Source organism: Neoarthrinium moseri (genome assembly GCF_022829205.1).
Source record: "Neoarthrinium moseri strain CBS 164.80 chromosome Unknown scaffold38_Wmoseri_CBS_16480, whole genome shotgun sequence".
NCBI classification, from domain to species: domain Eukaryota; kingdom Fungi; phylum Ascomycota; class Sordariomycetes; order Amphisphaeriales; family Apiosporaceae; genus Neoarthrinium; species Neoarthrinium moseri.
This window is the reverse complement of record NW_026055152.1, coordinates 78,691-103,863: the sequence shown is the minus strand read 5'-3', so window position 1 is coordinate 103,863 and position 25,173 is coordinate 78,691. Positions and strand designations below refer to the sequence as shown.

General features: G+C 50.9%; 9 protein-coding genes across 9 annotated transcripts; 4 read left to right on the top strand and 5 right to left on the bottom strand.

Moving 5' to 3' along the window:
* Window positions 1-344: 344 nt before the first annotated feature.
* On the bottom strand, window positions 345-2,072 carry JN550_008792 (uncharacterized protein; the record flags this gene model as incomplete). The annotated part of the gene is made up of 1 exon (XM_049320792.1): window positions 345-2,072. The coding sequence occupies one exon, from the start codon at window positions 2,070-2,072 to the stop codon at window positions 345-347; it is 1,728 nt and encodes a 575-aa protein (XP_049169178.1).
* Window positions 2,073-2,824: 752 nt separating this feature from the next.
* Window positions 2,825-4,016, bottom strand: JN550_008791 (uncharacterized protein; the record flags this gene model as incomplete). Its single annotated transcript, XM_049320791.1, has 3 exons — window positions 2,825-3,334; window positions 3,392-3,723; window positions 3,797-4,016. 3 exons carry the CDS (start codon window positions 4,014-4,016, stop codon window positions 2,825-2,827), a joined length of 1,062 nt encoding a protein of 353 aa, XP_049169177.1.
* Window positions 4,017-4,731: 715 nt separating this feature from the next.
* On the top strand, window positions 4,732-6,512 carry JN550_008790 (uncharacterized protein; the record flags this gene model as incomplete). Its single annotated transcript, XM_049320790.1, has 4 exons — window positions 4,732-4,968; window positions 5,023-5,118; window positions 5,185-5,476; window positions 5,533-6,512. 4 exons carry the CDS (start codon window positions 4,732-4,734, stop codon window positions 6,510-6,512), a joined length of 1,605 nt encoding a protein of 534 aa, XP_049169176.1.
* A 4,240-nt stretch (window positions 6,513-10,752) lies between these two features.
* On the bottom strand, window positions 10,753-13,110 carry JN550_008789 (uncharacterized protein; the record flags this gene model as incomplete). Its single annotated transcript, XM_049320789.1, has 6 exons — window positions 10,753-10,837; window positions 10,893-10,973; window positions 11,030-11,230; window positions 11,278-12,365; window positions 12,509-12,629; window positions 12,692-13,110. 6 exons carry the CDS (start codon window positions 13,108-13,110, stop codon window positions 10,753-10,755), a joined length of 1,995 nt encoding a protein of 664 aa, XP_049169175.1.
* An 886-nt stretch (window positions 13,111-13,996) lies between these two features.
* On the top strand, window positions 13,997-14,656 carry JN550_008788 (uncharacterized protein; the record flags this gene model as incomplete). Its single annotated transcript, XM_049320788.1, has 1 exon — window positions 13,997-14,656. The coding sequence occupies one exon, from the start codon at window positions 13,997-13,999 to the stop codon at window positions 14,654-14,656; it is 660 nt and encodes a 219-aa protein (XP_049169174.1).
* Window positions 14,657-14,782: 126 nt separating this feature from the next.
* Window positions 14,783-16,805, bottom strand: JN550_008787 (uncharacterized protein; the record flags this gene model as incomplete). The annotated part of the gene is made up of 2 exons (XM_049320787.1): window positions 14,783-16,403; window positions 16,459-16,805. 2 exons carry the CDS (start codon window positions 16,803-16,805, stop codon window positions 14,783-14,785), a joined length of 1,968 nt encoding a protein of 655 aa, XP_049169173.1.
* A 1,066-nt stretch (window positions 16,806-17,871) lies between these two features.
* On the top strand, window positions 17,872-19,224 carry JN550_008786 (uncharacterized protein; the record flags this gene model as incomplete). The annotated part of the gene is made up of 5 exons (XM_049320786.1): window positions 17,872-18,059; window positions 18,112-18,241; window positions 18,301-18,730; window positions 18,878-18,997; window positions 19,049-19,224. The coding sequence occupies 5 exons, from the start codon at window positions 17,872-17,874 to the stop codon at window positions 19,222-19,224; spliced, it is 1,044 nt and encodes a 347-aa protein (XP_049169172.1).
* Window positions 19,225-19,911: 687 nt separating this feature from the next.
* On the bottom strand, window positions 19,912-20,715 carry JN550_008785 (uncharacterized protein; the record flags this gene model as incomplete). The annotated part of the gene is made up of 1 exon (XM_049320785.1): window positions 19,912-20,715. One exon carries the CDS (start codon window positions 20,713-20,715, stop codon window positions 19,912-19,914), a length of 804 nt encoding a protein of 267 aa, XP_049169171.1.
* A 1,911-nt stretch (window positions 20,716-22,626) lies between these two features.
* On the top strand, window positions 22,627-24,084 carry JN550_008784 (uncharacterized protein; the record flags this gene model as incomplete). Its single annotated transcript, XM_049320783.1, has 1 exon — window positions 22,627-24,084. One exon carries the CDS (start codon window positions 22,627-22,629, stop codon window positions 24,082-24,084), a length of 1,458 nt encoding a protein of 485 aa, XP_049169170.1.
* Between the last annotated feature and the right edge of the window lie 1,089 nt (window positions 24,085-25,173).

Below are 25,173 nucleotides of genomic sequence, written 5' to 3'. Positions count from 1 at the left end.
CTCCTCTCTCTGTCATCAGAGTGAGAGTGTATGAAGATATGAAGATCCGGCATACATCCCATGCTAGTACAGAACGACGTTTCGTATCAGTATTTCGGCTTCATGCCGTACGGATCTGACTCCGCCAGGGACTCGAGCGAGTAACAGCGCTGAAAGATGTTTTGGGACAGCCGTAAATCGCGTTCGCGATGTCCGGCTAGGTTTGGGTATAGAAGCTAGAGGCAGAGTGATAAAGATTCTTAGTGTCCCTTGGCGAGAGGCTTGCAACCCAAACTCGAATATAAGTGTTTCACTATTTGGTTGGTAGATTTCTGTTGACTATAACATCGGAGTTTGATCTTCAGTCAAGTTGCAGATGTTATCCAACCGGTCTCTGAGCCAGGGAGCTCCTCATCGTCGTTCCCCTGGGCAGCGTCGAAGATCATGCGCGTCAACGGAGAGGGTGTTCGCAGTAGCGGAGTGCTAAAATCTAATGGCGGCCATGACATCTGCTGGTTCTGTTGGTCTAGTGAATGATAATTCGGTGAACTTGAACCATCTGCCCTTGGTATACTGCTCGTCGACAGTAAGTCATCAAGATCGGTCCAGGCGGTCGGCATGATCATAGAGCCATTGGACGGGCCCCCACTAGATAGGTGCCCAACGTTGTCATTGATCTCCTCAATGCGCGCATTACTTCCAAGAATGGTGTGCGGGTTCGGTGAAATGGCTGCCATTTTCAAGTACAGAGAAGCCATCAGAGCCTTGTTGCCACCACGAGAGGACGACAGGATTCTTTGCAGTCCCAGCAGAATCTCCTCGGGGTGGTCCGTCGGGCTGACGGAGATATTGCTGGTCACAGCGTCGATGACCGCGGTCGCAATATCATACGTCTTGAACTCCATCGTAGGGCCATGAGCTTCTATAGCAGCTTGGGGCAGTTGTGACACGAAGTTCAAAAACTCCTTGGCAATGCGTATAGGACTGCTTGTCATGGTGGCCATCCCAAACCTGACGGCAGCCCGCCAGAGTACAGCCCGCATCCACTGCCGCGTTACGAAGATGTCAGCTTTTTGGACGTCATTGCTGGATTCATAGTCGACTGCGGATTCCTGCAGACGACTTTGCAAGAGATCTAGGCATCCTCGAGCCGTCGATGCCATATTTGACATATCCGAGTCTGAGTTTTGGAGAATCTCGAATATCCCCGACTGGTCAAATACCCAGAACAAGTTGACTAACTTGAGGAAGGCTGGCAAGACGTGGGTTTGATCATCGCCATTCGGGATTGGGAATACTATGGCCGGCTTGAGAATGACAGGCAGCTTATGGAGCATAGCCACCCCTCTCTCGGTGACGAACAGGAGCCAAAGAATGCGCCTGCGCATTTGTTGTTCAGCCTCAGGCAAGCCTCGATACGATGCCTCCCTCTCCAAACGCATGACTTGCGACATGGTGATGGCCTGCCTCAAGTACAGCAAGCTTTTGCCGCCTCCTGGTGTTTGATTTTCATGGTAGATGTGCAAGAAGAAGGCAACTCGCAGCCCGTCCAAACCGAGGCTGTCGTCAAAATCCTCAAGACTTGTTCGAGGAACCTCGTTAGGCGAGACGGCCTCGAGACGAAGCTGCGCGATAGTGGCTAGACGGATGGCAACTGACAGCAAGCGAAGCTGTGGGTTTCCCCCGGCCAGCCCTTCCTGGAGTCGGCGCACATCGACTATAGGCCATATCGGATACAGCCTCTGGCGATAGGTCTCCAGTGCCCGTAGCAAACTTGCAGTTTCTGGAGCCGGCGCGCGCGGAGCATCAGTGAAATTGTTGAACGACGGGCCCGCCGGCGCCCGTGCCTCATCCGGTGCCAGCGGACCTTCATTGCCAAACTGCGCAGCAGAAATCTTCTCTATCGTCTTTGCGCGCAGACTCCGCGGTCCTCGCGTAGCTTGGACGCTCTTGAAGGTACATGTGATGCCACTCGCGACGCAGCCGCGACATGGCGAAGTTTCTGAGCATTTCACCTTCCGAATCTTGCACGCATCGCAAGCGCGCTTCACGAGGTTCGTTCTCTGTGAAGGTGGTTTCGGTTCTTTGGGCATCCTGCCGTTGCCGTTGCCGTCGCCACCGCCTTCGGCACCGGCTACATGTGCTTGAACATCTTGTTTGCGAACAGCCGAGTCGTGCGTGTATGCTCAGGTCATGCCATGATTGCTCTGTTGAGACACCGCGACAAGCCCGACACTCATTTCAGCGGAGGAGAACGGGTCGGAATACTACGCCCACGTTGCCCACTAATCAACGCCTAGAGAAGCCGGCCGTAGTGGACCTTCTTGGAAGGGCCGCCGATCCCCTACGGTGCCCACATATCAAGGCTTTGGGGCGGGCTGGGGCTAAACTTCCCCACTAAGTCGCAGCGGCTCTAGCGTTGTTCTAGGCCTTCTTGCGTCATCCGAGGCGTCCACGGGTTGTCGGCTGTGGCACGCCTGAATATTGCACGACCCGACATCATCAGCCGGACGTCAGGCGACATAATAATGTTTTCAGGCTCTCTTCGCACAGCCTTGATGAATACCAACGATATGGTCTGCAGTCACAAGATACGGTAGTCGTACACGGAGCATGGGGCTCTTCTATAGCTTCGACCCTCGGTTGGTTTACTGGGCCTAGTTTTAGCGCTGGGGGCTGTCCGGAGCGAGCCGTCGTCAGACACGTTGACAGGAGACGACTGTACCTAGTAGGTTAGTAACAATCTGACAAGACATGTGCACACAGTATATACAATTGTGGCCAGTAATTAATTATAGATTATTGGACTGTAACATTTTGATTTGACGCTTTTACTTTTTGGTTTTTAGATATCGAGTGCGGCCCTTCGGCTCTTGCTCTCGAAGTCCAGGTACGGGGCTTCCCCCAAGCTGCACACCCGATCACCAGCTCTTGCAGCTTCGTAGTCATATGTCGCGCAGTGGAATGTTGATCTATTATCCCAAATCGCCAGATCGTTTTGGTTCCACTTGAATCGTACCTGGGCGTCGTGGTTTTGCGTGACGAGGTTGAACAGATAGCTCAGGAGGACATCAGACTCGTCTTTGGTCACACCATTGATTCTCTTGGTAAATCCCTTGTTGATGAACACACTCTTCCAACCGGTCACGGGATTCGTTCGGATGATTGGGTGTGTAGTCTTCAAGTCGCTCCCTTGATTCAGCGGTGAGCCGCGGATGCCCTTGCGCAGGGGGTTGCCGAGTCGCGCCGCTTCGTCATGGAAGAAGTTCGCATCGTGAGTTGCAGTCAAGCTTTCCAAGAACTTCTTCATGGGTTCCGAAAGCCGATCGTATATCTCATATCCAGATGCCCAGAGCTGAAATTCAAAATCAGTTAGTGACACACAATATAGCCGTAGGGCCGGTTCGCTTACAGTATCGCCACCAGTTTTTGGTAAGGTATGGATCTTTAGCATAGCATAGTCTGATGGTACTTTCTCGAATGTAATGTCGCTGTGCCATCCCGTGCTAGCAAAACGGCTGACATCGCTCAATTGGTGTGTAAGGCCGCCTCCCTTCTTTTGCTTCTCGCTGGAGATGACCGAGATCTGATCGCCCAGCTCGCTACCCTCTTCGGTCAAGGGATGCACGTGCAGGCCCGAGGACTCTGGGCAACCGGCCAGGGTTGACAATCTGATCATAAAGTCCTTCATCTCTAAGGGCGTCACATCCTGGTTTCGAAGAAAGACGACTCCTCGCTGCGAGACTGCGGCGTGTCAGACTCATTGAGGCCTACAAGACTCAAAAGGAGCAAACAAAACGACAATCTAGTTACTCACTTGTCGCCGCGAGGTCTTTGACATGCTGGTCATCCCATTGCAAGAGATCACGGATCTGTAGTCCGTAGTACTCGCGGCCAATTACAGGGGTAATATCATTCTGCTCAAACGAGTCCAAAGTCCCAGAGTAGACCAAGGGGCCAGACAGTCTAGTTCTAGACTCTTGATGCCCTCCGACAATGTGGAAGTCGAGATTGGCGTCGGCGCTGAGTGAAGGCATTGTGATAGTTGTGAATAGTAATGCAGTCACCTATGGCCTGGATAAAATTACGGAAAATACGCTAAAATTGCGTGACCGATATAATCCTCATCTGGTAAGCCAGTCGTCTCCAACTCCCCATAGCAGCCACAACGCGGGCCTGCCTTAATATTTAATTCCAGCAACCAGGTAGCGTGAAGACGACATCGGTCCCCATAATGATGTGAGCCATGAATCTCCGAGATTTTCTCCCGCAACCCCGCAAACCCGGACGGGGTCAGTCGGCCTCGGCGAATCACGAACCTGATCCGGTAAAGCGCTAGCGGAGATGGGGTACTGCATTCGGCTGCTACACCTCGGAGACAGCCATGGCACAGGCGACGGCAGCATGAACCGGTGCAACTCTGCTGGGCTGAACCCGATCCCTGGGTTCGACACATGTCCAACGTGCGGCGGAAATGCAGACATGGCTTGAGTCTGGTTGGTCTCGGCTTGATGGTGTCGTCGAATGCGACCAATGGGAGCTATCCCCAACGCTTGTCACGCCGTGCGTAACCCCAGGGCCCCGAAAGTTCCTCCTGCATCTCACGGGCCCTGATATAAAATAAATATATCTGACGGCTGCTACCTACCGCTTCTGTCTGCTGTTCCTCGCGACATCTTAGTGTCTGCTTCAACGCTGATCTCAATCAATTTACCACTGAGGCTCAGCTAGTGCAGAAGCAGAGTAGTCACAATGGCCAGCTCCGACGACATCGAGACTGGTCCCAAGGCCGTCAGCCAGACTTACCAGGCGGAACCCGATAAGGCTCAAGTTGAGGTTGGCCGTGAGAACATCCACCTCGCTGTCAAGCCTCACGACGGCTATGAAGGTGGACATCGCTTCGATCCGTACGCAACATGGACTGCCGAGGAAGAGAAGAAGGTTGTCCGCAAAACCGACCTGATGCTCCTAAGCTGGCTGTGTGTCATGGTACGTCTCGCCCCAAAGCCCGCACGTGTATCAACCTACTAATCAGGTATACAGTTCTTTGGACTTCAGCTGGACCGTGGGAACCTTTCTAATGCATTGGCCGACTCCTTCCTAGCGGACTTGAAAATCACATCCGACGATTACAACAATGTAGGTATTTCACCTTGGGAGAGGTATCTCGTGCTGTGCCGCCAAAATGTCTAATCTCTAGTCTAGGGTACAACTATCCAACTGCTTTGCTTCTTGGGCGCTGAGTTTCCCGTACAATTCCTCACGAAGCGTTTTGGATTCAAATTCGTGTTGCCATTCATGATGGTAGCATGGGGTCTTGTCTCTACTTTCCAAGCTTTCATCACCAACCGTGCTGGGTTCTACGTTACCCGTGCCTTCATCGGCCTCTGTGAAGGTGGTTTTATTCCCGGTGCTGTCCTCATGGCCACATACTTCTACACCAGTAAAGAGCTGTCGACTCGTCTAGCTGCGTTCTGGTCTACACTCAACATTGCGCGTAAGTGGCCAGTACGTCGTATACTTCCTAGTGATATCCCTAACTGAGATTACCAGGTGTCATTTCCGCCCTCCTTGCTGCAGGCATTCTTGAGATGCGCGGTGTCGCTGGAAGGCCTGGCTGGTTCTGGTTGTTCCTCCTCGAGGGTCTCCTAACAGTAATTCTCGGAGTCGTTTCATTCCTATACTTGCCCCTTTCGCCCACCTCAACCAAGTCGGTGCTCTGCCCCCGCCCGTGGTATACGGAGAAGGAGGAGACTATCATGATCAACCGTATTCTGCGTGACGACCCTGCCAAAGGCCTTACCGCGATCAAAGAACCTGCCACATGGAAGGATATCAAGGCAGCATGGGGAGACAAGTCGATGTGGGGTCTGTACTTCATCGGTCTCGTGGCATACATCCCGGCTACACCGGTTCAGGCCTACCTTACCCTTACCTTAAGGCGCCTTGGCTTCACCACCTTCGCCTCCAACATGCTTACAGCTCCTTCGGCCGGTCTCCAAATCATCACCATGTTGGCGCTGGCCTACAGCAGCAACTACTTTAACGAGCGTGCATTCCACTGCATCCTCGGAGAAGCCTGGCTACTCCCGCTCTTCACTGCTCTTCTGACTTTGCCTGATGGTGGACGGGAATGGTCTCGATTCTCGCTTATTACCTTGATCTCTGGATACCCCTACTTCCACCCATTGGTGTCTTCGTGGATCTCTGAAAACACATTCGATGTGAAGAAGCGAGCTATCACCGCTGCAACCTACAACGTCATTGTGCAGATCGGCTCTGTGGTCGGAAATCAAATCTACCGGTCCTGGGACTCGCCCTACTACCATACCGGAAACGCAGTGTGCATATCTATCGTTGCACTCAGCTTGGTGACCTTCTTTGCGCAGCGACAATGGCTCATTCACCTGAACAAGAAGAAGGAGGCGATCTGGAGCACAATGACGGCCGAGGAGAAGTTCGAGTATCAGAACGACCAGGTGGCCCGAGAGAAGGACGGTAATAAGCGTTTGGACTTCAGGTTCCAGTACTAGACTAGTGCTGTAATGCTAGGACGAATCTGTTTTATCTAAAAGAAAGGCCCAGCTTTGACCAAGCGGACCTCTCCAGTCTAATAACTAATGACGCGCTAATGATACACTATCTTCCACGTCAACCAGCTGTCTTGCATGATGTAAATTAAGGATCATGCGTAGAACGACGTACTTTTATTCGCAGGTGCGTGGCCTGATTCTCTCTCAATGCCATGAAAGAAACATGATCAGCCAACAATGGATTACCTGATACGCTTTCAATGCGTAGTTTTCAACTGCCATATCGAACCTTTGTTTGAAACGCCCGGGTCGGTTTTGTTGCTTTTCGAAGTTTGATATTTTATAAGGCTTGGGGCGCAATGCCCGCAGAAAGGAGGTGACGTGACATCGTAGAACTCAGACTGCATGTCTTGATTGTCACCCTTCAAAACGTGGCGAAAGCCCATGTCTGCAATATACAGCCGCAAAATACGTAGGCATGTCACCAATACCATCTCTTTTTAGGTTGGAGCACGCTACGGCGGCGCTTGCCAACTGCGCCAGCACAATTGGCCGCAGAGACACACAATGGCCAGAACTGATTGCCTGGCCGCCTGGCGGCAGAAGCCTTCCTTTCTGGATAGCAGCTTTCATTGTATCGCCAACCGTCCTCGTGATATTGGGTTGGATCATCTGGGAATGCGCTTTCGGGAGCGATGATGGCGATGAGGTGAAGCGAGCATTGAAGGAGATTCAGAAGGTGGCCAACCAGAAACCAAAGAGGACGAGACGGACGATAAAGAAAGCGAATCCGAACAAGACACCAACACCGGGCAAAATAATACCGAGCAAGCCAATACCCTCCAAACCAGTACCGTCTAAGCAAGCATCGTCCAAGCCAGCCCCTAAACCCAGCCCTGCCGGAAAGCGCTAGACTACTACCAGCAGCCAGTAGAACAGCCAACAACATCGCCAGAGTCAATCTGTCGACTTATCGCAATCTTGAAATTCAATTGCGAATACGGTTTTGCCCCATCCCTTTGACGGACAATTGATGCGACCGCATTCCTAGCGTGGTCAACGATCACGGTAACGTTATAAAACCCACCTTGGAACTGAATTTTGACGCCTAGGAATTTCCACTCTATTACCTGACAAATTCTTCGTCGGTAATGTTTGTAGTGTTCCTTGGTGGCGTCCTAGGCAAGGTTACAAGTAGATAGTATTAAGTAAGCGACGTTGTCACTCAAGGAGTAATTGTTAATTCACAGAATACTATAGGGCATACGATGCACGAAGACCAATCAGTTTATTTCGTGGAATCAGACATTGCAACCTGAACTGAAACGGCACAACCAGGATAAACATTTCTGCATCGGCTGGGACGCTGCGATGGACCATAATTTCTCTTAACAAGTCAAGCAGCAGTCGATAGTGACACTTTTCTTTGAAGTCATCAATTTACGCTCATCTACTTATCCTCAGATGAAGGAGGTCAGCATTTTCCAAGTTCCAGTATTCTGATATCACGTGCGATGAGCTGTATAAGCACTAATCGCTTACGGCTGGCCAATAACTAACGTGGATCGATTAGGCAGGTCTTATCCTATGGTCGCGTATGCGAAAGTGGCAATTTGTTGACATAATGCGGTACTCCTCTGCTCGACCGGCGATTTTCCACCAAATACCACAAAACCCGAGCATTTAATACATGCTATACTGTAGCCGCCTGTTTATGAACTGTCAGTTGCGAACCAGACGTGTGCATAGCCTGTAGAACTTTGCTGCAAAGAGCGCCCCATGTCGAGATCAGATGGGGGCCTGGGGGTTATCAGTAACTTAGCCGACAGCGCTAATAGGGACGCTAGTGCCGATGAGACCAAGTGGCTTAAGTCAATAATAGCAATGGCCGCAGACACATTTCTGCGACCTGTTCAATGTATGGCAAAGGGCCAATGTGCTTGGGATCGGGTTCGGATATCACATTCAAACAGCTTCGGAATCTCACAAGTAAGATGGTGTTTATATATCTTTCCAGAGCTTTGTGGCCGCTGAGCTGTGGTGGGTTTGTATTTACCCATGACCATCAGCCCCACTCTGGTGTGCAATAAAAGAATCTGCAAGGGTACAGTTAGTCATGCGGCACAGCGAGAAAATATATTCGGCTCATCTCCCCACGACGTAGCGTCTGCGAGGAGTCATCCGCTTCCTTCTTCCCTGCCAAATTGGGCAAGACGAGGACTGCTTTGTGATCGCAACTCCCATTATATGATTTATGGTTGGTGTCTTCTTCAGTAGGGCAAGAATGTTTGTCTCAAGGTTTCTGCTATCTGTCACGTTGTTGACAGCAATCGATGCTGTAGCCGGTAGGTCAAATGAGTCAACACCAAGTCGTCTCGCTTTTCCTATTTAAAAACTAACTGGATGACTCTCACATTAGCTTTGGAGACTCGGGCGTGTGATGATTCTTGGATAGAAATTGTGGACCAGACAGATATCGACTTTTACAAGACCTGTCCAAACGTTGACGGGACTCTATTCTTTATCGATCACCTGTTTAAGGGTCCCTTCGAATTGCCCGGTGTTAAGTCGTTACCTGAAGTGAGCTCAGGGTATCTAGGGCCTAAGCTCAAGGGTTCTGACCGAGTGGACGATGGCGTGACCAGTGTCTCCATGCCGGATCTCACGAATATAACGAGCGGAGGAATCTTGTTCGGCTATGTCAACAATTTGACAAGTGTATCGTTTCCGTAAGGCTGAAATTTTCTTGCTTTTATTGTTAAAAAGTTGCGTCTAGTTGTTAACCCATTGAGAAAATCAGGAACCTTAATACTATCACTGGAGATCTTGCAATCATAGATTCTTACCCACTCCGCAACATATCATTACCGGCATTAACTACGGTCAACGGAGGTGTGCTTCTTGATGGCCATTTTGATCAGTGCGTATTCCTCCGTGAGGCACGGCTAATGTCTCACATTTGTATTTCAAGAGTTCTGCTAATACAGTCACATTACAGAATCAGTTTACCATCACTGAAATCTGTCTCATTCCTCAGAGTGCTCTCTACCGGAGATATCAGCTGCCCGGCTCTAGGGGCAGCCTTCGCTTCTCTGACCTTTACCCCCAAAAAGACCGATATCTACTCCGGGTTTACTTGCTGGACTGGTTATGAGAATAATAGGTGGAATTCATCAGACCCTGAACACAACCCAACGATCGATGGTACATCCCCTACCTCGACTGGCTCAGGATCAGGCTCAGCAACAAATACGAAGTATGATTATTTAATTCCCAAATGATGTGTTCATATGCTAACGGTCATCCTAGAGCCAGCGCTGCAAATGCACCGCGTGTTGGTTATGTGGAAATGTTGTTATTCTCAGTAGGGGTCCTCTGCTTGTCACACTAGTAATATAATCTATAATAATAATTGGCAAATCATCACGGTCTGCTCCGTTTTCGATGATCATCCAACTTAAGCGGTATTGCCCACCTTACTTTGCTCCGATGGTGTACTAATCATAGAGTACGGAGCAAAATATGTCCCGTGGGATGGCATAGGATCAGCGGAGGCAAAACTGCAAACCCAATTCGGCATCATATGAATCGCCGCAAATGGTTCAGTACTGGTATAGTATCAATATAGCCCTTAGACAGATCATTTCAGTCATTGGTATGCAACTAATCGCTGATTGGTAATATCTCGACAACCAAGTGGTCGAGCAATGAAGTGAAGGCGTTGTTCATATCAAGCAATTCTTCCGACAGTTAGAACCACCTGCCTCATATCCTATTTAATTGCTAAAGTTGAAACAGGCGTAGAAGACCCGGCTCCAACGCAGACACCCGTGGGGGCTATCGTGGGAGGGACAGTTGGAGGCGTTATGGGTATTGCAGCTAGCCTTGAAGGGTTGTTCCAGTATCGTCGACACAAGACACGAAGCCATCACAAGGGCTTGTAGGGGCATCATGGTGATAAACAAGATACCAACACCGGCTCCGAGTCAATGCCTCCTGCAAGAATGGGACATTTGGCTGAACTTAATGCACGACCAGGATTGCACCAGCTTCCTGCAGAAGAAGGACAAATTCCTGCAGAGTTGGCGTAAATGTATTTCAAGACACCGAGGCTACCTAAGTATATGACATCTGTTCCGAGACATACAGACAGTGATAGATTTTTCTCGTGTGAGCTTTTAAGGCGCTTGCTGGTTTGACCTGATATCTCTTGATACCGCCGTGGTGGGGTTTGGAATCTTCACTGACACGACGAGCATTCACTCTTGTTGTCGTTGACCCCATTTTGGTGTCCGTTCAGGAGCGTCGATTGATTAAACTCTTGTCTGATAAGACTTTAGCTATCTTTAATCAAGTTCCACAGCTCAGGAGAGGACTTACGTCGATTGAGGCACATCAATTGCCGGGTTACGTGTAAAAAAGTTTACTGGCTTGAACGCAACCTTGACGATCTCAACTGGCCTGACAATATAATTAGCAAACTTGCAGCGACAGGATTAACCACAGAGGACTCTTACATAACCGGGAAGTCCTCTATCCTCGGGACGTGCTGCAGACCAAATTGCACCCATACCACAATATCATCGTTGGAAATATCTTCGTTTCTGGCGGCCCACTTTCGGACACCCGTAGTCTGTTTGTTCTGGTTCGTGTATTGTCCACCGGCGAATAGCTCATTCTCTTGATATTTTGTTACGTAGACAGAATGGTCACCGAAGCTAGGATAATTAGCTACATATGTAGAATTTCTTGGTACGTGACTTACTCGGCCCTCTTGTAGTGATATGAGTTCTCTTCGGCCAGTAAGGGTTGAACCGGAGGTATGTGCATCTTGTATGCAACGTTCTTGCCGTTGACGGGGTTCTTCTTCTTGGGGTTCTCAATCATGAAAACACGGTTCTTCTTGGATTCCAAGTCATAGCCACCAGCTTTCTCGACAGTAGTGCGCTTGCTAACGTAGCCGTTGCCGTGAGGATTGGTTTCTGGGTGGCGGGGAAGGGCGCTGGTTTCCTCGTACACCAGTCTATTATCCATGTCACCGTCTAGTTCGGGATCAACCCGCAAGGACAAAATGTGTTGGTGGTAGCCGGCTAAAACCCCGTCATGTACCACAGTACCGTAAGGGACTTCGACACCAGGATCGATGGGCTGTGTAGACAAGATTCCGGTGGCGCGGACTTCGTAAGTCATCTCTCCTGCTTGGTCGAAAATGAAAGCCAAGATATACTCGTAATTCGATACCGTGATGATCGACTGAATCACCAATTCACGTCGCCTTACCACAACTGGTCGACCGGTACGATAGTTCGTGTGCTTCCACAGGATGCCTGCATCTTGTTCGTGGATGCACATTGCGTTGGGTTTCACCACAGGCCGCCCCTGGTCGTCAGCAATGAGCCCATCCTTGTAAGCTATAGCTCCGAGGCAGTCACAGCCAAGCTTGAGATCATTGGCCATCAATCCTGCTCCAGCATCGCCCAAATCGAACGCCTGTTTCTTGTGAAACGGAGCACGGGGATCTGAGTACGGGATGGACATGTCACTCAGCGAAACACGGTAGAACAACGGTCTTCCGTCGAATGAAACCTCATGTAATACCATACCCTCGCGGTAGTTGAAGCTTGTGCGCATTTCCCACTTCTGCCACTTGAGGATATCACCTTCAAGAGCGAAGGACGCACCCTCAGGTTGCAGAACTCTCAAGGGCTTCAAGCCAGTTCGCTTTTCATTGAGCTCGGGTATGTATTCATTCGGCTTTGTGGCTCTCCATGGCTGTGTTGATGTCGTCTCGAATCCAGCCCCGGTAGGAAGGTAGTCAATCCTTGTTACTTGCATCGTGACGGCGTCAACAACCTGAGCGGATGGGTATCAGTGAAGTGCTAGCCAGAAACCTCTCGTGAGGCACGCTTTTCTTGATTCTCCGGAACGAACGGTTCCCCGAGAACGTTAATGGATATATATGCCCCCTTGCTTCCTGGAATATCGATTGAACTTACGGGCGAAAAGGTGAGAGGAAATGCATAGTGGTTGCTATCCAGCTCAGCTGGCTTATTCGGGTCACGCATGTACATATAGCACTGGTATTGGCGGACATCGTCTGCTACACCATCGGCACCCCTGTTGGGCTTAGTGACCATGAACCTGAGATAGGCGAATAGTAGTTTTAGGTTTTTACTTACCAGATCCAAGGGTCGCATACTACAACAGCCCCATCAGGGAGCTTCAACTTTTCAATCTCAACCTTTGTGCGGGGGTCTTCCAGCGCGATCTTCTCAACCGCAATAATTTCTTCATCGTCAACAGGGCCATGAAAGCCTGCAGGCACCTCTATGCTCTTCTCAATAGTTCCAGTAGTGAGATTAATAATAACCTCGAAGAAAGAGGCAGTACCCGTGAGATAGTAGTTGACCCATGACCTTCGGGGTGGGGTATAGCTCTTCACGTCTGACTGAGCTCGGTACTGCTGCATCTCTTTCCGTGAGGGTTCATGGGTGGTAATACCCTTGAAGCGAAGCTTTGTGCCCGGCTCATGGAGTCCACGCACGAGCTTCGTCGAGAGGCTAATCTCGGCTTCGCATAGTGACGATAGAGGATGCATGGTGTTTTTTTCTACTGTAGCGTTTGGTGATAAGGCAATGGTTCTCACGAGGATGTAGTTGCAGGACTTGCCTAGTAACGGAGGCCCGCAGGATCTTTGAGTAGACTTTATACCTAAGCCCGGAGGCGGCCTAACTATGTGAATATGCGAATTAGACCGTTGTGCTTTGCCGGATAGGGTATCCGTACGCGGCCGAGGGTGGATGGTAGATGATAACGTCCCGGAAAGTGACCTTGGCCGATCGCGCTTTGCGTGCAGCAGTGTGGGGTTGAACGCTAGCTAGCGCGACGATAAGCCATCACTCGGTGTTCGGTTGCGAGCCGCCCTTGCACAGCACCGAGCAGGCCAGCTGAGTACGTAACAATTTGATATGCAGTTGCTTGTGAGTTTATCGAAGGCGAAAGTGGATTCGTCTATCAAAAGCGGCACGAGTGGGTGGCTTGATGCGGGCTTCATGTCCATGGTGTGCATGAGTAACCGAGACGCCATAAGTGGAAGTGGAAACCAGATGCCAAACAACCAAAGTTACCACAGGACTCCCTCCACTCCCAAGTGAGAAGCCTCATTCCAATACCTAGTCAACTCGTGGCCATTCCCTAAGCAAAGAAATGTAGAAGTTCGCCAGGCAAAACGCAATTGTATAACTGTACGCTATTCCACATGGGAATGCGTTGCTCGCGGGGTTGATCGTCCTCACGACTTGGAATCGCGGCCGAACCTGACGTACTGGACCTTGAGAATGTGGCTTGCGGCACAGGAATAATGATTGACCGTCATTGCGATCCAACCTCACACAAGCATCTCGCCGACTCTCGTTCACTGCTTTTACGGGCACATACCTATGATTCCCCCCTGCCGCTCGTCCATGATACTGGGCCTGAGAGCAATGGCAACAAAAGCGGGCTCGAGAGGGCGTCAGTCGCGTCGTGCTGCACGGGGCCCCACCCCTAGTCACCAATCCAACAGCTGGGAGGACCCAATTTACTTCCAGTCGCCAGCAGCCTTTGGCGCCTGGCTATCCGCAAATCACGACTCGAAGAGCGAGGTGTTCGTTGGTTACTTCAAGAAGCACACGGGACTCCAGGTTGTGACCTGGTCCGATGCTGTGGACGAGGCACTGTGCTGGGGGTGGATTGACGGGCAGCGGCGGAGAGTGGATGACAGCCGCCTTGTTCAGCGATTCACGCCCCGAGCAAGGAAGAGCCATTGGAGCCGGGTCAATGTCGACAAGGTTGCGCTTCTAGAGGCTGCAGGCCGTATGCAAGAGCCCGGCAGGGCGGCGTTCGCCAGGCGCACAGAGGAGAATACGGCGCAAATGAGTTTCGAACGGGAACTGGCCCTAAGCAACGAGTTTGCGGAGCGCCTGACATCCAACAAGACTGCGGCCGCTTATCTCAAGAGCCGCACACCAGGCTACAAGCGACAAGTTTTCCACTGGGTTATGTCGGCCAAACGCCTCGAGACCCAAGAGCGACGTCTGGAGGAATTGATCAGTAGTTCTGAAAACCAAGAATTGGTGCAAAAGTTCAAGCGACAAAGGTCATGAATTGGCAGAAATATGCCCTGCCCACAACACAGCGGCTATGAAAAGCGACGGGGTCCTCTTTGCTCTCGAGGCTGGCGCCGGAACTCTATGCTAGCACTGATCTTCTAAGTTGGCCGTCTCGAGGATTCATGGTCCTCCCGGTCTTGGTGCCACGTCAACCTTGACGCCTTTCAGCTGTCCATCGCTTTGCCACGCCTCTAGTACACGGATATACCCCATCATTCCTTCAGGCCAAGGGCCACCTTTAGCGCTCTTGAGCATCTCCTGCGGATCCTGCTTCGTGTTGATGGCCTCACCCTCGTTGGTGATGTATCCCGGAGTGCAGGTGGCTACAGGCGCAAGGAGTGCCGCACCTTGGGCTATCCTCATACCCCACTCCTGTTCTGCCTCAAGCGATACCTCGATCACCACCTTATCCACGTGTGTCCCGCCGGATTCTTGATGGGCACGGCTGATGATATAGGCAACGTGGTTGCTGAGCACCTCGATAACATGTGCGTAGTTTGGGGCTGCTCCACTTTGCGAAGGTCCCATCCAGAAGAGATTCGGGAACCCGTTGGTAGCGCATCCATGCAGGGTGCTCGCACCCTCAGCAGCCCACTTCTCTCCAAGACGGCGACCTCCGTAGCCAACTATTTCTATGCCGATGCGTGCGGCTGGGTTGCCAGACGCCACCCCGGGCGAGCGATAGCCAGTGCTGAGGATCAAGACATCGAGAGAGTACTCTTTCCCGTTTGCTACAATACCCCGAGAAGTCGCACTCTCAACGCCCTTGCCCTCCGTATCAACAAGATGGACGTGGCTCTCGTTAAATGTCTGCAAGTAGACATCGCTGAATGTGGGCCTCTTACACCAGGTTGGGTACCACGGCGTGAGCTTGTCAGCGGTATCTTTGTCATTCACCACGTCAGCAACTCTGGCGCGCGCTTTTGCATTATGCTCTGCGTCCCTCGCTAGCATGGTACCGATGTGCTCCGATATCTTGTCTGGAGTTATCATACCGAACTGGTCGCTTCCGATAATGGCACAGTAAGCCTTCAATTTGCTAAACCCATCGCCGACCATGTTTTCATGATCGTCTGGCGCACCCATAGCAACATGTTCGGAGAAGTTCTCTTGTCGGCGTTTTTGCCAGCCTGGCATGGCAGCAACTGTTTCGCGCCACTCAGTTGGATCTGTGTCACGCTGTGCTCGAACATTGACCTGTGAGGGTGTACGCTGGAAGACGTATAGTTCGCTGGCATATTTTGCCACCTCTGGAATAACTTGCACAGAGGTAGCCCCGGTGCCAATAACACCAACTCTTTTCCCCCTAAGCTTATCCAAGGCTGGAAAGGGGTCCTCGCTCGATCCGCCAGTAACCTTGTAATCCCACCTGGCTGTATGAAACATGGCACCCTCAAATCCAGCGAGACCTGGTAACTTTGGCACTTGCGGTCGAGGAAACAGGCCTGTGGTGAGGAGCACGAACTCGGCGTTGGCCCAAAGGTGACTTTTGTTCTGGCCATTTTCGCCACGGCTGACCGTCATATCTGCCCTCCAAGCGTGAACGTCTTCGCTCCACTGCAGGCCGTTTACCTCAGTACGATACATGATCGTCTTGTCCAGGCCATACTTCTTCACCACGTCGACAAGATATGATCGAATTGCCGCCCCCGATGCATACTTCTGCGCTGGGATGTACCCCATCTCCTCAAGAAGTGGCAAGTAGATGTAAGATTCTATATCGCAATGTAGCCCAGGGTAACTGGTAGCAAATCAGTGTTGTCACTCAGGACTGGGAAAAAGTGCTGGTGCCTTACCGGTTCCAGTACCAGGTACCCCCAATCCCACCGGCGACTTCAACAATGCGAATCTGTTCGGTCGAGAAACCGGCCTGAACTAGTCGCACGGCATTCACGACCCCGCCCATCCCAGCTCCCATCACTAAGAACTTCACGCGGTCTCCCGACTCGATGGGTAACGGCATCTTATCAAGTTCTGCATGGTCAGCGAACGGATCATCTGCCAGATGTCGAAGGCGGTCATCATTGCTGTAGTGCAATTCTTGAAACTGTGCCATGCCGTTTGCCCTTCTACGCTTCTCTGCCTCTACCATGAACTTCTGTTGCTCTGGCGGCATGGCCGCCAATGCTGCCGAAGGCTCCATTGTCACGAGTAAGGAGAAAGAACACGCAGCGACAGAGGATATCGCTGAATGGCTTGGAGGAGTGGAAATTGTTGGCTGGCTGGCTTTCGCACGGGAAGTACACCAAGTTTATATGGGAATTGCCGACCGTTGGGAGGGGTTCGAGGCCCACACATTTCTAGCAAAGCCGGTTACATCGTACCATTCGTTGCAAGGGATCAGAGTCTAAAAGGAGAGGTAAAGAGGTGGTTGAGAAGTCAAGGCAACGACAGCGCGTAGTCTGCGTGCGACATTGAATGACGTTACAATGGAAAGGCGTGCAGTCCGCCACCTCCTAGGTGTCTCGGCAATGTACACGGGCCTTCCAACCAACCCGATTCCCCGGGTTTTGTATTAAACCAGCGGTCATCTAACGTTCTGCGGAGAATTATTACAAGGCGATCGGCATGGAAATATGCATCGCCGTATTCGTCTTCGGATAACGCAGTAGCGTACAATGCGACGGCGTCTTCTCAAGCAGGATCTCCACACCCTGTACTCCAACATGCTGCCCTTACATAACTTGAGCAAAGCGGGGAGGAACCCACGGGCGTCGTCCAGACCTCCCTACCTAATTGGTTTCACGCTCTCTGCCATATAACGCCATCGCAAACCTCCCAAACTCTACATACTTGAACTATATTGAGGCGGAGGCTGAGTTGCAGCCAAGACTGTTGCGAATCCACAACTCATTGAAATCTGCAACTCCAGTAACGGTACATTGTGCCAGGCAAGATTGTAGCTCTTCTAATACGTTGACTGCGCATCTCGCTCAAGTTTGGATTTCCCCGGTTTCCGCATCTTGACCTCGGGGCTGTTCAAACAATTTATCTGATGTGGCATGGTGATACACTGAAACAACCCGTACGACCTGATCAAAGTTCGGCAGAAGATCGGTATCCTGTCTGCGTACGACACTGTTGTCAGTATTAATCGTAAGTATCAAGGAACCTGTCTCTCTTCTTCAAAGCGTTACCGGGCACGTTCCTATATCAGACTTAAAGTGACCCCTTGCTTACGCCGCGGTCAGCTGATTGGACCAGTCAGAATGGACTTTGACCAAATTCCCGACTTTGACAGTCTGCCCACCGTAGATGGCATGCCTCAAGGATGTGCCTGGGGCGTGTTCGACCGAAATGGCAAGAAAGATTTGCTAGGGACCTTGAACTTACTCACGCAACCCGTAGTTGCGACAGCCTGTGCTGAGGCAAGAGATGGAGTTTCCATCTCATTGAAGTGAGCCAATCACTCGATACTGTCATGTACTTACGCTTATTTCATAACTCAGTTGGCCTCTTAATGCCATGAGACTGCCGACACCTGGTCGCATACGTCCAGCCCATAAAATCATCAACTTCAAAGAGGAAGGCTCTGTGGATGGCTCTGGTTGGGATGATGAACTGCATTTCAACACTCAGGTAATGTTCGTCTTTGCTAGGAGAGATCCTTGAACCTGACATATGGAACTGTGTGCTAGGCAAGCAGCCAATGGGACAGTCTCGTGCATTGGCAGCATCAGGAGACCGAACTAGCCTACAATGGAATCGAAGTAACTCGTGAGGGCTTATCGGCTTCTTCAACAACTGACAATACAATGCCAACGCTAGATCACTGGCATGGGGTTGGCGGCCTAGCAGCACGAGGAGTGCTCATCGACTTCAAGGCTTGGTACGAAGGAGAAGCTGCCGCTGATGGTAAGACTGGGCTTGACGCCGTCTTTCACCCCCTGAATGGCCATCGAATCACCGTTCAAGAGATTGAAACAGTGGCCAAATACCAAGGTGTTGAGTTTCGCAGAGGAGATGTCCTGATCATTCGTACTGGTGCCACTGAAATCCTGGAGTCAATGCAACCAGCAGACTTCGCTAAACTCCAAAATTTTGGCATGGCCGGAATGCATGGCGTTAGTAAGTACCATTGAAATTTAATCTCTGCCACTGAGTTAGTTTGCAATATGGAGCAAGATCTCCTGGAGAGACTGGATAAGACACTAGATGTGGAGCCGGACTCAGAGGCTTGCTTGATGGGTGAGACGCTAACGTTCACTCCTGTAGTGGAATCTGTGAAATGGCTGTGGAACCAGCATTTTGCTGCTGTTGCCGGAGATGCGATCGCTTTTGAAGCGTTGTGGCCCCTGAAAGAAGACGGGTCTGCCGGAGCCGCAAAGGACCTTGGTGAGTTCAGGTGCTATAGAGCAATGGCATGGGTTGCTTACTTTACCGCAGTTCTTCATCCGTGGCTTTTGTCGATGTTCGGCATGAGTATTGGCGAGTTGTGGGATTTAAGAGCGCTTTCCGAGCATTGCAAGAAGTCCAAACGCTACAGCTTTCTCCTAACATCGGCACCACTGAATATTCCAGGTCTGGTTGGGTCACCTCCTAATGCTTTGGCCATCTTTTAACATAGGCTGGCCAAGCCTTTCTTATAATACGGACTTTGAAGCAAAGACTTATTCATGTTCCAAGCAATGTATTTAACATAAGCCAACAATAATCCAAGTTCCTTTGCGGGGTGTCATCTATACTTTTGTATGCATAATCAATCTAGAAAGAAACATATTGACATGCAACATTGGAAATTGGATCCCGGCGTCGAACTTGATTGCTACATGGAGATAGCGAGTAGAACATGGGGTCATTAAAACTTCCCTTCACTACGGCTTTGGAATCAAGATATATACTTAACAGAACCATGGATGCACACTTTTTAGTAAGCTATAGTCCCCACAGTGGGCCGTAGCCCCTGCCAAGACGAGTTGAATGAGAGTGGATCCGAGTTGGGGAACAAGGGTATTTATTCCAATCCGACGTTACGGAATTGAACCTCCATTCGGATTCGGGAAAAAGAAATTGAAAAACGAAGAAGAAAGAGAACAGAACACACGGCGGCAGTTCACGCAGGTGCCCAAGATGATCAAGAATGAGTAGCTTTGGCTCGGAAATGAAGAGTGTTATGTAGGGTTGAAGTTTATATACAGTAGGGGGGAGCCACGCTTAGAGGCGACTCTGCTTAATTATAGACGTCTGAATGCATTGTATACGGGCACTTCCGCTTCTGAAACCGCGGATCCCAAGAAGTGTCTCGACTTTTAGTACACCGTCGGCGCCGGGCTCTTGACGTAGTTCTTCAGGCTAGTTGTGCCGTTCATGCTGGTGGCAATGGCCTGGGCAAATGCTTGCGCACTCAAATCAGCACCGGTAGGGCTTGTGTGCGTGTGATCCTTGGGGTATAGCGCGTTGGTGGCAGAGTTGCCGAGTTTCTTGTACATGTTGGCCACGGCTTGGAAGTGGTCCACGAATGTGACGCTTGAGCTCCCAATGGAACTTGCGGCTGTCTTCTGGTAGCCGACGAACCGCGGTGCGCCAGAACCATATACACCTCCCTCCCACAAGTTGTTGGGCGTCTGAGAGCTGAGGATGACTGTAGCACCCTTGGATGTCATGAGCTTGGCCGCCTGGACAGCGTAGAAGACGAAGGTATATACGGTCTTGCCAGTCTTGTCCGAAACGCAAGTCTCGGTGCCAGCACCAGGGCAGTCGGAGCGGCCATTGTCATTCGACGAAGGTGAGCCGCCGTCGTTGTGGCCAAATTCAATGACAACAATGTCTCCAGACTTCACCGAATTGGCAACCGAGGTAAACCGACCTTCATCCGTGTAAGAGCGTGCTGACCGGCCGCCGATAGCGTTGTTGACCACGCTGATGGTCAGGTACTTGCTGATATATTGGCCCCAGCCATCAGTATAGCCGTCGTTCGCGCCGTTCTTGGCCATGGTGCTGTCACCGCACAAGTATAGAGTTGGTGTAGCCCGCGGAGCCAGTTCTGCGCGCGTTGGCGAGGCGGCTGCTTGGAGCACACCAAGTGCCAGCGTAGTAAAGATGGATGTCAACATGGCGTGTGTATAAAGAAAAACCTATCGGTTCAATGACTGATAAGACCGTTGACGAATGGAGCCCGGCTCTCTAGTAAGTGGGTACGATGAGCGAATGATTAAGCTTAAAAGGTAGAGCTCGCTGATCTTTGAGCAACACACATATCAGGAAAAAGAGCAGACGTAGAGATTTAAATCCATGTCCATCTAAGTGCTATGATTACCCCGTACTCCCCTTTTTTGCAAGTTACTGACGATTCTGGCTCCGCTCGGCCGCCAACCATTGCAACCCCGTTTTGGGTGCGGGACGACCAGAATCCACCAGTGAGCGGGAAATGAATGGGTCACAAGGGGCTAGTGGGACTCTCATTCCACCAACTCGAAACCAAGTCAGGACTTGGAAATTTCTTTGGGCAATGGAAAAAAGAAAACCCCTTCCAAACAAACTACTGGCTTCGGTCTTCGGTGGGTTGCAGCATTCCCCAATGCAGGTTGATATACCTATTGCCTGGGCTATAGCACCCGGTGCTGGTGGCCCCATCTGCACCCCACAATACCTCGGAAACTTCTTGGTGCGCCGAGCGTAGAAGGTGTCATTCTCCGAGGTTAGTATGCAATTGATGGGAATACTACTGTGATCTCGACGTAACTTCTCCCGGAGCTAACGGTGGCAGTTAGTAGCACGTATGCGTTTTCTTGAATATGTGTGTCCCATAGAAGCGGACCAGTCACAAGGCGAGTCTCCTGGCAGATAACCTAGGTAACCATTCAAGGTTTCAAACACTCGTACATCTTTCAAGCGAAAGTGATGAACTTCAGTTTCTTTCGGTGTACTTGATCTTATCATTGAGCTTATCCTGCCCTTGCTAAATGCATTCTTGCTGGCAAACGAAATTCAATCGAGGCCAGCCAAAGAGGCACTCCCCGAGCCATCAATAACGGATCGTCAGTATACTGCAAGGCTTATACAGAGAATGTGATGTTAAACAGCCATCGGGAAATATTGGGCTGAATGAGTGGACCTTTTTGGAGTCAACGACGCAAAATCGCTGGCGATCCCTACAAACGAGAGTACTGTGTATGCTTGGCAGTATGATTCCTTGTGCGGATCGACACAGGGGGCCTTGCGGGCTAGAACGTATCAGAAGCCTGAGTAGCAAACCATCACTTCTCTGTACGCTTTGCTCACATCGTATTGGTTTTCTTAGTCTGCTCCAAGCTTTCCGACATATTTATCCTAACCTCCGTAATTTCAAAGGTTTGGTATTACTATGCATTACTGGGAAGTCGCATGCACAAGCTTTTGGCCATGCGTTCACGCGAGTCTTGGTGGTAGCCATGTCAGGCTAACTTTTTGTACCGATTGTAAAGTATGATCACAACCTGTTTGTCATCAATGAGTCTTTTGACCATCGGCAACCTGCAGCTGTTTCCGATGGACATTATATACTCAGCTGTGAAGGGCCGATTTCCTTGACTGAAGAGCGGCTGGATTGTGCGTTTACATACGAGCGTCCACGTGGATAGTGGGCCGTTGAATGATTCCCAGCCCGCGGGATTCGATCCGACCTACTTATCCCCACACGCAGGTATGCTCATTCAACTTTAAAGCCTGGACACTCCACACAATTCTACTTCAATACGAGCGAAGAACAAAACATATCGCGCATAACCACGCTCGTTCAGGTCTAACGCCCGGAAACCAGCAGATTTTTGTCAATACGCGTAAAAGTATAAAAGCATTACGAACATGACTTCGCAGTGGAAAGCCTCCGGCAGTGCCGGCACCACATCACGGCAGGCAGGCAGTCACTGCCAATGTTCGACGTATATAAGCTGGTAACTATCGGCATCTGAAATGCACAAGTGTAGAACAGGAACCAAGAATCCACGCTTGAAGGCAAAACACGGACGATAATCCAGGACAGCACAATGAAGCATTTCGGAATCTTGGCGCTCGCCGGGTTGGCAACGGCCAAACCTCTCCAAGGCCGGGCTACACAGCCTATAATATCGTGTACATCGCTATCCGCACCTACGGTCGACGGTGCCGTGGTCACATCGATCAATGCCACACAGCAGGATGCACACTGTGCTGTAGATGTATACCTCACCCATGGAACTGCTGCCGACAATGTCCACATCTTGACCTGGCTTCCTACAGAATGGAATGGGCGCTACGAAGGCACTGGTGGAAGTGGTGCTGTTGCCGGCGGGTCATCGAGCTCTCTGTCAAATCCTGTTGCGGCTGGATATGCTGCCGGAACCACGAACGCTGGATTGCCAAGTTCGTCGGACGGGGCAGCATGGGCCAACGACACGCAGCTCCGTACCAACTTCGCTTACTTATCGGTGCACGAGATGACGCTGGTAGGAAAGGCGCTCACTAAGCAGTACTACGGACAGGAGCCGGTGTACTCGTACTGGAATGGCTGCTCCACTGGAGGCAGGCAGGGAAACATGGAGGTCCAGAGATATCCTACGGATTACCAGGGGGTCTATGCCGCGTCTCCCGCCATCAACTATGATCGTTTTCAGGTTGCGCAGCTATGGCCGTTCGTCGTGCAGACCGTGGAGGGCGAGTTTGTGCCAAAGTGCGTCCTGACCGCGCTGACGAACGCGGCTATCGCCGCTTGCGACGGTGATGATGGAGGCAAGGATGGGCTCATCTCGAACCCCAACACATGCAACTTTGATGCCGCGTCCTTGGTCGGCCAGGCGTCCAACTGCTCCGAAAGCCCGACGCTGACCGCCCGTCAGGCCAAGATCTTCAAAAGCATTGCCCATGGGCCGGTCGACACCAGCGGCAACAAGCTGTTCTCCGGTATCCCCCTGGGCACGCCGCTTGGCACTCTTGCCAGCACATCACCTCCCAGCCTGATGACGTCTTGGGTTAAGAACTTTGTTCTGAGGGAGCCGAACTTCAACTTGTCTACTGTGACGTACGAGACTTTCCCAAAGATCTTCCAGCAGTCCATCGACATGTACCACAACTTCAGTGGCACCTCCAACACCGACTTGTCATCTTTCCAATCGGCGGGTGGGAAGCTGCTCTCATGGCACGGTTTCTCCGACTCGATCATCGGAGGTAATGGTTCTGTGCAGTACCGCGTGGATGTGCAGAACACCATGGGCGGCGCAGCGAAGGTGGACGAGTTCTTCCGCCTTTTCATGGCCCCTGGTGTGGATCACTGCAGTGGAGGATACGGCGCCGTGCCTGAAGACCCTTTCAATGCCTTGGTTGCGTGGGTCGAGAATGGGACGGCACCAGATACCCTTGCAGCCAAGGGCTCGAGTGGCTTCACCAGGAATCTGTGCCGCTACCCTCTTCAGCTGAAGTACACTGGTTCTGGGGATATCAATGCGGCGGCGAGCTGGACCTGTGTATAACGAGGTAGCACTGCACCTAGCACCGGATTGAGCAGCGAGCGAGGGGATGTTGAAGGCAGTGACCCCCCTGGATGTTTTGTATTACCAAGGGCTGCACAAGATGGGGGAGCTTTTCACCAGTCGTCGACTACACAGAGCGTCCGCGCAGCCCAAGGCCAGACTGCCAACGGTTGCCTTGGGGGATTCCATGTCTCCATGCCACACCGCAGCAACCTCATTGTTGCCAACAAGCACCCGAATATCAACAAGCAACTGAGCAGCGTAGCTCAGTTGGAAGCACGAGCACCTTAGATCAGAGGAAGATCGCCGGGCTCATAATCATGATAATCATGGTCACCCGGAGGGCGCTGGATCGAAACCAGCAGGTGCTACTTTTGCTTGTCTTTGAAATATTTTTCTTTTTCCTTTTTCCCTTTTGTGCCCCCCACCCCCCTTAGAAGTGTTTCCAAGCTGCGGAATTTTTTTTTTTTTTTTTTTTTTTGAATTTACTTCCATAATTTGTTCTTCGATAGATAGATAAAAAGATAGATATGTATAATTTACGTGCAGTTGTCAAGATTTGAGACGGGGAAACGACGAAATTTTGCCTGACAAACACACGCCCACCTCAGTAAATGCCCATCAAGCCGTGCAAAACCACACTTTGCTTACGGCGTTTGATATATTCGTAGTGATTCCCGGAAAATTTGGCAGCCTCTCACCAGCGTAAAGAGTCCTCTGGCTCGTCATTCCAAGGCCGTAGCTAGAGAGTCAGGGACATCGTAATTTTGCAACTATTGTATACATGTCTGTTGACGTTGAGGAGTCCGGTTTCATTGATGGGACAGTGTAGCAAACCTACAGCGCCGTAGAGTACCGATATTGTTCCACTGCTCATCTCCCCCCGTAAAGGCATGAACTGTTTCGCAATCCGGAAGAAGGGTCAACGACAGCACATGAGTGCTAAAACGCCATAGAACGCACCGTGAGGCCCGAGACTACTGGACTGAACCATCTGCTTGTCAATGCGACCACTGCATTGTGTATCTGCTTCATGCATGTAGAGAAAGATCACAAAATAGATGCCTTCAACTTGCCGTCGCCTTTTCA